The sequence below is a fragment of the Teleopsis dalmanni genome, chromosome 2, assembly GCF_002237135.1.
Source record: "Teleopsis dalmanni isolate 2A chromosome 2, ASM223713v2, whole genome shotgun sequence".
NCBI lineage: Eukaryota > Metazoa > Arthropoda > Insecta > Diptera > Diopsidae > Teleopsis > Teleopsis dalmanni.
In genome coordinates, this window is record NC_051847.1 from 56,328,799 (window position 1) to 56,343,629 (window position 14,831).

At 28.6% G+C, this 14,831-nt stretch overlaps 1 protein-coding gene across 3 annotated transcripts in view; it reads right to left on the reverse strand.

The window, feature by feature from the left end:
- Positions 1 to 14,831, reverse strand: part of LOC119678702 (diuretic hormone receptor) — a 77,960-nt gene that overhangs the window by 15,583 nt on the left and 47,546 nt on the right. For all 3 annotated transcript variants that reach the window (XM_038090690.1, XM_038090689.1, XM_038090688.1), the window contains exons 2-7: positions 13,268 to 13,861; positions 10,432 to 10,558; positions 3,762 to 3,957; positions 3,428 to 3,524; positions 3,250 to 3,343; positions 624 to 704 (exon numbers count right to left, since the gene is read on the reverse strand). In XM_038090690.1, the coding sequence (XP_037946618.1) occupies positions 624 to 704; positions 3,250 to 3,343; positions 3,428 to 3,524; positions 3,762 to 3,957; positions 10,432 to 10,558; positions 13,268 to 13,534 (862 nt within the window). In that variant the 5' untranslated portion in view covers positions 13,535 to 13,861. The remainder of the gene's footprint in view (positions 1 to 623; positions 705 to 3,249; positions 3,344 to 3,427; positions 3,525 to 3,761; positions 3,958 to 10,431; positions 10,559 to 13,267; positions 13,862 to 14,831) is intronic.

The following is a 14,831-nucleotide window of genomic DNA, read 5'->3' on the forward strand; positions in this document are numbered from 1 at the left end:
TGCTCAGTGCTATAAGTTTTTTTGGGACTATATGGATTAAGTAATGAATCCTTAAAGATTTCTGTTTATTAAAGCTCATCCTGTCTTCAAGGTCTGGAAGCTACCACAAAATAATAAGATTTCTATTTCAGTTTATTGAGAAACTATAGGTCAGTTGTTCAGCATATCTAAATGAACTCTGATTAAGTTCAAGATCTAAGTCTTGAGAGAATCTTTGTAGGAGAACCTAGGTATATTAAGAACAAAACACTTAAACACGAGAATGGGCATTGAAATAATATCGAAGGGTTTTCGTACTTTATAGCCAAAGTGACACATAAATACTGAATTTTATCGTGTAACACTGATTGAATCTTATTTATAAATATTGTTATAAGAAAAATAAAAATTCAGATAAAAAGTTGGAAAAATAAAATTAAAATAAAATATATTAAATATATTTTATAACATAATATTAATGTTTGTAAAAACGTGTTTTCTTATTTTCTTGAAAGCTCATTTATTATGGTTAATGATAAAATTTTAATTTTTTGAAAAAACTTCTCCCAAAATAAATCTATTTTAATAAAAAAACATGCTACATAAACGAAATAAGTTATATAAAAGTTTAGTTTGACACTTACCCCAACCAATAAATGCGTACATTAGAAATCTTATATTCTCACTAGAAAATGTCTGGACTACAAGAGTGTACAAGTACAGACCTGAAAGTAAAAAAATATATTTAAATATAAGTATTGTAGTTTGGATTACATATATAAGGCAGGGTTTGATATGAGGAATAGTTCAATTTGTAATTGTAGATAGTAACTTAAATAACAAGTTAATACCTACAGTTAGAATTTTCTTAATATACATTAATACGTACGTAGAATATTATTTCATTCAATTGATTTGTATATGATTCGGTAAACACTGTAATGTGAAATTTTTTGATGGAAACAACTTCTATATATGCATACTTAGATACACATATATAAGCTTCGGCTTACTACGCTTTCTAGCACTGGAGTTATCAGAACAATTCTAACGCCTTTTAGTAAAGCTATACCAAGCTGCCTGCAATTACACTGTTTGGAATAAACTCGATAGCAAATTTAACTAAAAGGCTAATATTGTACGAGCATTAATATTGTAATTAATTTAGATTTTATAAAACCAATTATGTATCTTAATTATGTAATTATGTATCTTAAAAGATTAAAACAATTACCGAAAATGAGAGTTGAGAACCGGACGCACTACTTCAACATTGTTACATATGGTTTTTCATACGACAAGGAGTTAAAGATGACATCCATTGCGCTGAACTAAGCAAACATCAACCTAATTTAGTGAGGAATATACTAGACGACCATGTATGAAGAAAAGTGAAAAACATCTAGCATAAACCATGTAGGATTATTACCTGCAAATTGTTAGTTAATATTTGAATTTGATACTGTCTGGCTGCAGAACATGCTGGTAGCTCCGTCAGCGTTGATGGAACTACTAATTTTGCGGAGCTTAATTTTCTTCCTGATATTGGAACTATCTCCTAAAATTCATACATATGTTGTGTAATGTAAAGCGTCACTTACTACCTTTAAGGACTCTAATATGGTATTGCTATGAATCTATTAGGTCTATGTCTGGTTTCAGCTAGCTAGCATATTAAAAAATTATTAATTTAGATACTTAGAGCAAATGGAATGAACATTATCCATAATATGACAGTATTTATTTACTCGTAACTGAGTAAGATTTAAAAACACATACAAAATTAAGTACGTCAATATTTTCGTTCGAAATTTAGCAATTTTATTCCTAAATAAGCTTAAGAATACAACTTTAAACCGAATGCTGTTGAAGTTTTATTTGGGCACATAATAAATAATGCATTTACAATACATTAAATATTTTACAAAAGTAATTGCAAAAAGAAACGTACATTTAAGTTCCTCTCAAAAAAAAAAATTCTTAAAGGCTATGAAAAAAATACTTTTTTAATGTTCCCAAATTCATCTTAGGAATAACAACTCAATAGACTTGGCGACTTTTAACCAATTAAAACATAATTAAAAAAAGTTGTCACTACCTCAAAAAGGTATGAACGAAAAATATTGAATATTAATCTATAAAAGGTTATCATGGAAGCGCCAAATTCTCACACCGAGTAAGGCGTCGAATAAGATGAAGGCATGGGAACAGATGAAATTTCACGTGCTCTTCCTTTTAATATTTAATAAATTCAAAACTTAATATTGAAATTTTTGTCGTTCGAGTATTTAAAAAAAAAATTATTGCATAGTACGTAGTGTGTTAGAAAAGATTTGTATGCGAACATTAACAAGTACTTAACGGTGAAAATATTTATTCGATTTTATTAGTGTGTAACCATATAAAAATCTAGAAAGTAAGGTTTGATTGAGTTTTTCTTACTGTTTTAAAGTGTTTAAGGAATACGATGCACAAACAATTGAGGTCAACCCGGATTCGAAATATTGTTTCTTTCAATTTATTATACTTTTGTTTTATATAAATACTTGTAATAATAAATGATATTCAACACTATATGATTTTCAAAAATTTTGAAACACCTCATTGTGATTGAGCATATTTAAGCATTTAAATATATTTTGAAGCTCAAGTTTTTATATTAGATGTAGTAAAAGGAAATTTAATATTTCCCCAATAGATAGTTTCAGTTATCTGTATACTGCGTAGTATAAGTCCGAGTTACGCTAGCTGGCGTTAGAAAGATGAGATTTCGTACTAAAAAAGCTCTTAATAGTTTGGTAATTGGGTAACTCAGTTTGTTAATTTAATGCTATCCTCCCAGTTTATTCCTTTATCTCCCACTCTCACTCTTGGCGGGTTGTGTATCCTCTTACGTGTAATGAACAGATTTAATATTTATTATTTACACATTATTATTTAAACATATTATTATTGTAAATAATCAATACATAATTATTATTGATGCAAACAATACATAATTGTGTAGTAATATGTTTTACTTAAAATCGTAGCTTTCTTGTTATATTATTTAAACGTATTATTATTGTAAATAATCAATACACAATTATTACTGATGTAAATAATACACAATTGTGTAATGTGTTTTACCTAAAATCGTAACTTCGTTACTTAATCTTAATATACATATTTCTTTCTCTGTCGGTAGCGAAACTTTTCAAATACCCCTCGTACACATAAAAGATTTATTTTTTTTGTTTCTTTTTACGTATAAAAAAAATTGAAGCTTACCTTCTACAAACATCCAAAAGAAATTCGTTAAATTGAAGTAATGAAACATCATTACCAATGTGATGCAACCAGCTTGGCTGGCATGATCTGTCATCTAAAACGTACAAAATTTAATAATTAATTGCAATAAATAAAATACTTGCAAAAGTTTTTATACAAAAATTAAATTCAAACTTACAACTTGCAAAAAAAGCGTTAGGATCCATAATAAAGCAGCTAAAATGTAAGTTAAAAATAAATTCGCATGAATTGTATTTCGAAGGCATTTCAAGTCTCTGGAAGTCACAAAATAAAAAAAAATAACGAGAAGAGAAACATTATTTGAAAATTCAATTAAATTTAAATAAAAATAAAATTTAAATAAAAATCTAAACATCGAAACGAAATCAGATGCCACAAGTTACCGTTTCAGCATAAAATTAAATGACATTTGGAATATTTCGTAAAATATGGTAAAATGGTATTTCATCAAATAAGGATATTTGTGTTTAAATATGAAAAAGGATACTCACTTAAAACAGAGAAAAACAATTAAAGCTAAAATTAATGCTGTAAAACTTATGAAATAGCCACAGCAGTATATGTAGGCGGGCAACTCAATACTGGGTGCGAAATCTGGTACCGGCATTGAAGGTGCATGATGGCATTTGTCGTAGTTCGAGTAACTGTCCCAAGTACCATTCGGGAAGCAATAACGTGTAGCGTTTTCTGCGGAAAATATAATCAAATTTTTTTTTTATTTATTTTTAGGTTTTAATATGAAGAAATCTTAATGCTAATAAAATTTCTACTGTTTGCTATTTGCTATAATAATTTAACATTCACTTTCGTACGATAAAGAATAAAGAAGATTTCTTATCGTTCACTGTATCTTTAAAAACCAATAAAAGGTAGAAAATCTTAAAATATTTTATTGACTTATTTGCATTGTACAAAATTAAATCATTTGATTAAGCTTCTGCAAATGTTTTGCAAACATTGTAAGGAGAATTCGAAAAAAATCTAACACCTAAAAATTATGAGAAAAGCAAGTGTTAATTGGCCAGTCAAGGGTTAATTAGTACAAAGTTTGCCTATGCTTTGTAAAAATATGCATAAATTTTAATTTTTTATTTTTATTGTTTGAAGAATTTAATTTTACTTTTTATCTGCAATTGTAAATTAAATGTAAAAAAAAAAAAGCAAAATAAAAAAATAATGCCTTTTTTATTCAACAAAAATTGTTTGCATTTTGATAAATTTTTGATAATTTATTATTTGCAATTTATAATTCAACATGTTTCTTAGGCAAATAATTAAATAAACAACACCAGTTTTAGTTATTTTTTTTTTTTTGCTGTTTTGAATAAATTTGTTTTGTCATTTTACCACCTTGTCTGTTATTATTTTATGTATTTAGAATTTGATATTGTTTTTCTTTAATTTTTTTTTGTTGAATTGTAAATTTCGCACCTAAGGGTGATGAGAGTGGAAGCTTGCGCAAGTGGGAGGCGGCAGATCCGATGATGGCTATGCCTGGTATGAAATGTAATCATACGCGTAGAATTGCTTTATTTAAACAGCAATTTTTGCCTGTAAAGCCACAAATAGTCACAATCCAAACAAGCAAACAAACAAACAAACAAACAGGCAAGCGAACAGGCAATAAACAGACAAACAAACAAACAGACAGACAGAAATTTAAGCAGACATTAAAGATAAGCGGACAAAAATGGTTAAATTATCCAAACAGTACAGAAATTTTTTATGGTTCGAGTAATGATCAAGTTGCGCGCTATTTTGGTCATGAAATTAAAATGACAATCGGTAAAGACCATGAACCCATTACGTACAAACTAATATTTCGACTATCCTTGGCGGGGTAATTATATACAGGATTTATGTGAAGGAAGCGCTAGTAAGTTCATTGCACCCCAATTATTAAATATAGCTTTGAGTGAGTATTTTGTAGTGACTTTCATTTATTCACTGCTCAATTAAAACAAATAATTTTTGCTAAAAGTTGCAGAAATGAAAGCGACTTAATTTAGTAAATTAAAAATTAAATTTTACAATAAATTCTTCTCTAATCAAAATAACAATGTCAGCAAGAATATTTCTTCCTCACACTTGAAAAAAAAAAAAATATTTTAAAGTAATATCGCTTTCTGATATGACAACAGATTTGTGTAGAGTCAACTATATTGATCAACTTTTTCTACTACCCTATATGTTCTTCGATATATCTAGAGGCCTCTACGAGTTGGCGTCGACTGCCGCACACGAATCAAGTACGAGCTGTACGAGTTTTATCACGACATTGATATAATTCAGCGTACTAACATTCAGCGGCTTCGCAAGCTTAGTCATGTCGTGAGAATGGATGTAGATGCTCCAGCGAAAAAGATGTTTGAAGCAGTAGTTGGAGGAAGAACGAATAGAGGTAGAGGTAGACCGGAATTGATGTACTAGAAGGAAATATGCTGCGTCAAGCCAAAACTCGGTAACGGGTTGTTATGGCCAAATAAGTAAGTAATATGCCGATATAACTTATTTTTTCAAATATCAATGTTTAAGGTACCATATTATTAACATTGATTACCTAAACAAAACTACACAGTACATCCAGTGTCAACTAATATATGCGGATAACAATGAACAGATGGGCTATATGGCACGTCTTCTTGCTATTGGTGGCATTTTTTTGGAAAGTTTTCAACATTAAGGTTCGATACCCGAAAAATAACTGAGTTATATTGATATGTGACGTACTGATAGAACAAAATCGAAAATGCTTTTCATAAATCCATTGTCAAATGCTTGTATCCGCATAATTAGAATTATGTGATTTCTTTACTTATTAAGTTTATTAAATTGACTGCGAAATGCCTTGTCTAAAAAGTAATATAATTAATAATATTAAAATTGAATATTTTTGTGAATATATTGCATTTCTCAATTATTACAACGTATTATGACTGTTCTTACAAGTTCCATAAAATAAAATTCGTTGCGGTTTGTTTGGAGTTACGTACAACGCGTTCGGGCTATTTTTAGAGGTACCATAACGCGAATTTCCCGATGTAGTTATATTTAAACCAGCCAGAATGCCAGGTTTAAGTATAGCTGCATCATGAAATTCGCGTTCTGGCTGTTTTTAGAAGTGCCATAACGCAAATTTCACATTGCGGTTATATTTAAACATGGTGTTCTGCCTGGTTTTAGAAGTTTCATAATGCGAATTTCACAATGTAAATATTTGCAAACTACTGAAACAGAAACTGGTCCTTTTTTGCATATTGAGCGATTTTTGCTTCTCGTTTTTACTTAAATAAGGTAGCAAGTACGCCACAGTTTAAAATCAATGTGTAATGAAATAAAAATCATCCTCTAAACAAATTACAAATACAGATAACTGACTAAAAAGATTTGGCAATTGCAGAATCAATAAGAGTTGATAATAAAAAGATATTGAAATGATAACAAGATGAATTTAAATGAATATTGCACTAGAAATAGTTCTTAAGCAATTATTGAATTTAAAATAGCTGCGATAATTAAATAAAAATTAATATATTAATAAAAACTTAATGCAATAAATTGTGAATAATAAAAGTTTTTAATATAGGAGGAAATAAAACCAAAAGGAATACTTACGACCCACTAGCTGACAATATGATAACCATACACAAAAAACAACAATGATGCCAACAATACAAAACATATTGCATTAATAAAATATTTATGCATAAATGTGCACATTTACGCTGCGTGTAAAACAAAATTAAAGTATTGCGCTACAACCAGCATTTTTGGCTGATGAGATATTATTATATTACATTATATTATGAAGTTCTTCATTTAACATATTTGGAAATGTAAGCACTCGAAACAAATGCTACAAATTACTTTACAAAGCATTATGGTAAAAAACTTATAGAATATTAAAGTTGATATTGTTATTTCGACTTATCACAATAAATCGAAATTACACTATTTTTTAGAATAGGAATTTAATGCTTTTATTGTCATTTAAAAGACATGTGTATATGTTGGGGTTGGGGTAATAACTGACATTAATGGCGTAAAGGTCAACGTATTACTCTGGTTATTTGTATTTATTTTTATAAATACAAAAAACGTGTAATTTTATTTTCTTTACTTTATACTTCATCATTATATCAAATAGTTAAGTTAACTAGTTCCAACACAAACCAATTAGGTACCTCACAACACATTAAGTTTGCTAAATGATCTCATTATATTCATGTAATGCAAATCCAATACAACCCTGCCTTTAAATTGTAATAAATCGAATATTATGATAAAATTGCAATAGTAATTTATTGTGTTTATAACAATTGTTATTACAATATAAGGCAATTATTAGGCAGTTTAGTTTGAAATAAAGGTGTGGATCAAATGAATTATCCTTATAAATAAACCAGACATACTTAATTATAATACAATTTTAATTATTCTTTTTTAATTATAGTTCGGGTTTATTTTATACAAAAATGTTAATATAAACAACTGACAATTAAAAAAACTCACCATCAACTACGAAAGTAGACAACGAAAATATTTTGTTATTCAGAGTTATGGTATAAATAGCAATGTTAAGTGTTACAACGATGGGAAATTAAAACATGACACACAGTTTCGTTCTTTATATTTAAATATTTAAAATTTGCAATCAATTAGTTCTTGACTGCTATTTCGGTAAATGTTAATTAATTCACATATGTTGTTTTCGACTTATAACGTGTCATTTTGATATATAACTACATAAACTTAAAGCTTGAAATTTAATTTGAAATTATTTTTGTTTTTTTAATTTTTTTTGTATTTATATTAATTAAATTACTTATTAATTATTATTTTTTAATGAACACTATAAGCCAAAGGATGTAACATGCAAATTCAAATTTGCGACCATTTTTCAATTATTTAAAATTTATCTTATTAAAATTACTCCCAACTGGGTTCGGAAAGAATTAATGTATTACATTTAAGATATAAACAAAAACCTTTTGTACTATTATTATTACTATCAAGTAGGGAGAATTTTGCTATGCGAGCTAGAGATATATTTATTCTGATTTTTTCGAAGACGTCCATCCCATGTAAGACGCCCATCTAAGAATTTATTTCGTTTATGCATCAGTATCGGGTAAATTCTTATCACATATTTTACGATCTCATTATGTTCCATACAAATTCTACAAGGCCCGTTAAAGCAAATACCCAGGTTCCCAGTTTGTGTGGTGATAATTCAAGTTATGATGCTCTGTAAGAATTCTTGTAATATCTTTAATTTCAACTACTCATTTGCAATTAGTCTTGTGTTAGTTTCCACATAATATAATAAAAAATTCGACACGATTCCTATATCCTGATCGACAAAGAATTTTAATGAAGATAGCACTTTTGAAATTTTTTTCAATATTGCTAAGTTTTCAAAATTTTGGGTTTTCTATTTTTATATAAAAATCCCCAACAACGAAGAGACAACGAAGCGTTTATTTGTAGTTACGCCTTGTTTGTATAATCAATGTAAAATTTGTTTTTACTGATTGGCACTACATGGCTAGATTGTGGAATCAAAGTAACAAATTTACAATTTAAAATCTCGAGAAATAAGTTATATCCAAGTAGAAAAAGTTATTGAAATAGCTGAATTTATCAAAATCGTATCCGAGAAAATCGAATCGTGCCCACAATTTTTATATAACTTTAGATTATTTAAACTTTTTTTTTAAAATGCTCTATTGCATACTTATTTACGTATAACATTTATTTACTTTAAAGTTATTAAGACTATATACGTGAAAAGTTTTTTAATTTTATTTCCATACAAATGTAAACAGGAGTTCGGAGTCCTGGGACCCTCCACGATTGTGAAAACCAATTCACAGAACCATTACCTGAAATTATACGCTTAACAAATATTTCTGTGACTAATTAGATTGTGTCACGCAGTGATTGAAATATTGACGCCAAAGCTAAAGCATTAATATATAACATTAGTGCTTTTCAATTGGGGAATAAACACGTCAACGATCAATAATCTATAGCTATATCCATTAAACGTAACGTTTCTGCCACTAATATTTTTGAAAATATATAAGCCAACCATTCCACCAATAAATAAATGATTCATGTTGCGAAATCTTACAGACTTACAACACCCTGTTATCAAATCTCAGAATGGTTAGAGGCTCCTCGGAGAGGTATGCAAATCTGAGGTCAATTATTGCTTAGTTTGATGAAGTGATAAACAATAATCTAGTCAAGGCGCAAAGAGGGGTTTTGAAGAAACCTCGTAGTTAATAGAGAGTAAAAGCGCTCAGGTGCACTGTCTCAACTAGCCTCAACATAATATACAAACAAACTAATTTTTTAATTTTAACTTTGATTTAAATTGAACACTAACTGCGTCTATATATGACGCTAAGGGATTTCTTTTATAATTGTAGCACAGTGTTTTGGTACAAGTCCAATTATGTTGAATTGTCATGATGCACTGAATATAAATTAGTGCTGAATTGTAAAAATTATAGCTAGGCAATATAGCTGTGCTTTATAAGAACACACTTTATATATGATAAAATATTGTGTATTTGTGTCCAGGTAAATAATATCTTTCTCTAAAACTATCTCAAATTTGTTATGAAATTGTACGAGTTTTGTTATGTTAAAATATTTACATTGTTTTCATTATTTACAAGAGAAGTATATAGAACAGATGTATTTTTGCAAACAACACTTATAACACTTGTTCACTTAAATGTATTAAGTATAAATAAGAACGAATTGTTTGTTATATAAATAACTGAATACAAGTCGCAGTTAATAATTTAGTCAATTCATCAAAAAAAAAAATAAAATAATAATAAAAGATAATAAGTGCTAACAGCAATACACTGATCTCAGAATCAAAAATATATTTAAGTTCTAGGGAAAGGATCCCATTTTCAATAGTTACTAAGATATATGGTAAAAAATACAACTTTATTTTTACTTTGTTGAAACTTTGTATATAATATACATATTATAATATAAATGCAATATTTTGCATTATTTAAATAATATTTATTATATGTGTATACCTACATGAATAATATATTAAATATGTATTATATATATACTACATAAATATAATATATATACATTAATTATTTACAATTTTTATTAACTTACGTGTGGTATCATAGTGAACTCCTTTAAATTCTTCGAAACATGGAAGAACCGCCAATTTTCCAGGTGGTGTTCTTGGCCAACAAAGTACGGAATCAAATGACACGGGGCAGCCAGCTGCTAACGCAGACTATTAAAATAGAAAGGCACTTTTTAATAATATGAATTAATAATAATAATTTTAAAATCTTTGAACTTAAAATGTACTCAAAATAAGTATTGGTTGCAAAATGATAAAGAGCTTAAACTACACAGATAATTTCTTGGATAACACATTTGTTTGACATATATTACTGAAATAGTGCTGCCAAACCAGAATCAGGGAGCTATTAACTCTTTATAATCTATAAAGGCTATATTTTTATTTATATCTTATAATTATATTATTATAGCTTATTTTTCATATGATTGGATATATTCCTCTAGAACAGGAAAATTGAACTTTTTTATTTATAAATACTTATATTTTGAATTATATGTTAACACAAATAATTTCATAATACTAGTATAATTTATAAAATCTATTAATAGGATGATATTGTTTTTAACTTCTTGGACATTCAAGTCAAAACAGATCCACAAGTGTTTTGAGCTCCTACAAGTACTTGCTGCTCGGAATACGATAAGTCTTTATTAAGTTCCGCGCCACAGGAAGTTCTAGGTAATGAGCAAGCTGATGAGAAATGCATTAAAAACTGTTTTTACAGGTCCACAACCCTTTTGTGGGTTAAGCTGGACCAGTATAAAACTAATAGGACAGAGTTAGACAAAGCTAAATACTGATCAAACCATACTTCAACAAAAACATTCTTAAATTCTCAAAAGGAGAATCTTGTAATGAAATAACGGGTTTCATTACGGATCATTATGGCCTGAAATATTACAGAAATTTCAATTGTCTGCTAATCCGGAGATTAAAAAAAAAAAAATATGATATTGTTGATTAGTCTTTATAAATTTGGAGATAATCGAAAATTAAAAAAAAAAACATCTTGCAGTTAGAAGGTACTGCATTTTAAAATGTCTTAAAATGTAACAAACTAAACCCTGTCTACTGAATAATGGTCTTCTTTCGGAAAGGAACTTGTTACTTAGCCTTCGAATTATGTCGTACCCATAGTATATTCTGCGTTTTTTTTTTTTGTTTTTTACAAACATAATATTTGTTGTATGAAAATATTTAAAACGTTTATATATGTTTATTTTTAAAGAATAATTTGAAAACACACAACTTTAATAAAATTAACACTGAACGATAGTAATCTTGTAAAAATATTCTGTATGCCAGTATTATGGATTGAAGTATTTTGAAAATGCAAACTGACTCTACAAACTTAGGTAGTCTTTTTCGAGTTAGTGCATCTGAGCACTTCTACCCTTTGATAGTTGGGAGATTTTTGCAGCGTCCCACCTTTTCACTGACTTATGTATTCCTCATTATGTATTATGTGTTATTCTATTATCCTTATGTATTTCTGCGTACTACCACGTGCGGCTAGAGATTATTTTGTGGTTAGATGGTGCTAAGTAGGAAAGCCTGTCAGTTTTCGCGAATAGCTTCAGGGCTCTGTCCCTTATATATTTTTTGATCGGGTCTATTCTAAGGTCTCTTAGCATGTCATTTATGCGGATATAACAAGACACTTTAAAGAGTCTTCGGAGAGTCTGACTTTGAGCAATTTGCAGCTTCTGGATAGTAGACTTGGCAGCTATTCTGCAGCTATCTGGCTGTAGATCAGCTTTTTGTTATTTACGCTAAGGTTATTGTGTTTGAAAAGTGGTTGTAAGCAGTGCAGTGTTTATGCGAAACTACTTCTTTTGACTTGTATATGCTTGTGTCAAGTAAACCGCTTATCAAACGTGATTCATAGGTATTTGATGCTGTCTTCCCAATTCCAACTCTCACTCTCGGCAGATGATGGTTGTGTTTACGAGTTACAAACAGGGCTTGAGTGTTCACGCTGTCAAACTTATATATTACGCACACTAATTAAAATATGCTCTGACCATATACTAGTAAAACTGACCTGATCATTTTTTTAGAGACATTTTAGCTGACGTGATAAAGAAGATATGAAAACCAACAAGTAGTATGATTAAACCAACACGATGCGGCGAATAAGAATATTTTGAACTGAGATTTAATTAAAATATGGTTAAATAAATCAAATTATTTTTCTGAGTGAATATATAACTAAATTTGATATTTTTTTGAAGAAAATTAATAAATTTTTTATTTGTTAAAGAAAATTATCATGAGGAAAAGATAAATCTTATTTTTTTTTAGTTCAATGCCAAATTATCTTGTTATGTCGTAAAAGGACAAGTTTCATGATTATTTCGCCCAAATATTTTTGCTTTATTTCCCTTTAAGTTTGTAATATGGTATATCCTACGGATATATATAATTGAAGCATAAATTCTGGTACTTGAAGTTTATTTTTCATTTCAAGTTTATTTTCGGTTTGAGTTTTGTAAGGTTAATGTAATTATAACACGTGTGTGAGCACATAAATTTATCCTGAGGATAATTAAAAGGAACATAAAATTCTTAGTTATTATTCAGCTTTGAATTTAATGGCTTGTTACAGACATTCTTAAAGTTTTGATTGATATTAAAAATAAATATAAAGTTTTCTTTCTTTGTTATATTGTTGTATATATTGAGAAGGATATCGTCATATTTGAAAGAAAGCAAACTAAAAATATTTTCCCTTTAAGCAAAATGTGGTATAAAATGCAAATCCTTTGTAGTAAATGGATAATAGTTGCGATTTAAAGCCAAAAAAAAGTAAATATAATAAAATAAAAAGGATTTACCACTACAGTTTCTACTTACATGCAACCGGATATTGGTAGCTGAGTCATTTGGCTTATGTTGTTCTGCATCGCGTTGCTGTTGCTCCAAGCAAATTCTCTCCAGTGTGTTGTTGATGAAGGAATCAGCAGCAAGTAGAAACTCGGTAGCGAAATTTGTGCCACTCTGGAACGCATCACTAGCACGGTGCAACATTTCTGTTGAAAAGTTGGCAAAAACGTTTTCCAAATCTGTCGCGGATGTGTCACTTAACATATCAACAAGTTCACGTAAGTCCTTTTCCGCCATTACTGGAAGTTGAAGTTTGTTTGCTTCAAAGTTTATTTCAAAATTTTTTATATCTTTTATATTTTATTTTTTCACATTTATTTGGCTTGAGCTTCCTACTACGTCGGCAGGAACTGTCTTGAGTTGTACATTTTGTGGCAATCGCGTTTAAATAGCACAAGTTTTTATTTCATATTTATAAAATTCTTGTTTTATATTCTTTTGTTTTTTTAATATATGTATATATAAATTACTGAAATTTTTTTATAACTCTTAGTTTTTATTCTTATTTAACAGTACTAACTTTCACTTTCTCAATGTTTGTTGCGCTCGGGAGACGTTTCATTTCTGAAATAAAAGCAAGAAAAACAAAATTAAATTTTGCCGTGTTACTTAATGTTTTAAATCATTTTGATATCTTTTGATAATATACGAGAAGAGGTAATTTTATGATAAAAAATATAATTTAATAAAATTTTTATCATAATTTTTTTTTATGAAAATAAAACTGTGTAAATATTGCTGCGTGCGCTTATGCGTTCTTACTCCATATGTAAATTTTTCAGAAGGTTCAACTTTTGCATATCAGCCTTTTTAAAATTAAAAAGCGAAAAGATAAACCAAATTGTTTATTATAATTTATTGCATTGTTATTTTTAACATAATTAACGTTATTTTATTAAAATACAAAATAATAATAAACGTTTTAATTTTTTGGATTTTACCAATCTTATTAAATCGAAATTTAAATGCTTCCGAACAAATTTTGTGAGAGATTCGAGTCAATCGTCAATAAACTAATTGGAGTTTATCAGTATCGTTTAAAACCTTCCAAATTCAGCACATATTAAACAATAACCAAATTATTGTTTTTTGCTGATTTCAAATCAGATTTCAACAATACGACTAAAAGTATTCTTTACTACATACCGGTAAGTCTGATTTTGATATCCTATCAAATATAATAAAAATGCTGATTTTGGTATCCTACGGCTGTATTATACGTAGGCTGCCTTACAGTTAATTCTGAGTGCTACAAAACCATTTGTTTTCCGAAAGTCTTAGAAGAATTAAGGAAAATCAAGCGTGGAAGGAAAATCGTCCTCAACCATGACAATGCGAGCTCCCATACTGGTAAATCTGATTTTGATATCCTATCAAATATAATAAAAAGGCTGATTTTGGTATTCTACAGTTATATAAAAAATGTTATACGTAGGCTGCCTTACAGTTAATTCCATTTGTTTTCCGGAAGTCTTCGAAAAATTAGGGAAAACCAACCGTTGAGGAAAGATTATCCTCCACCACGAAAAAGCGA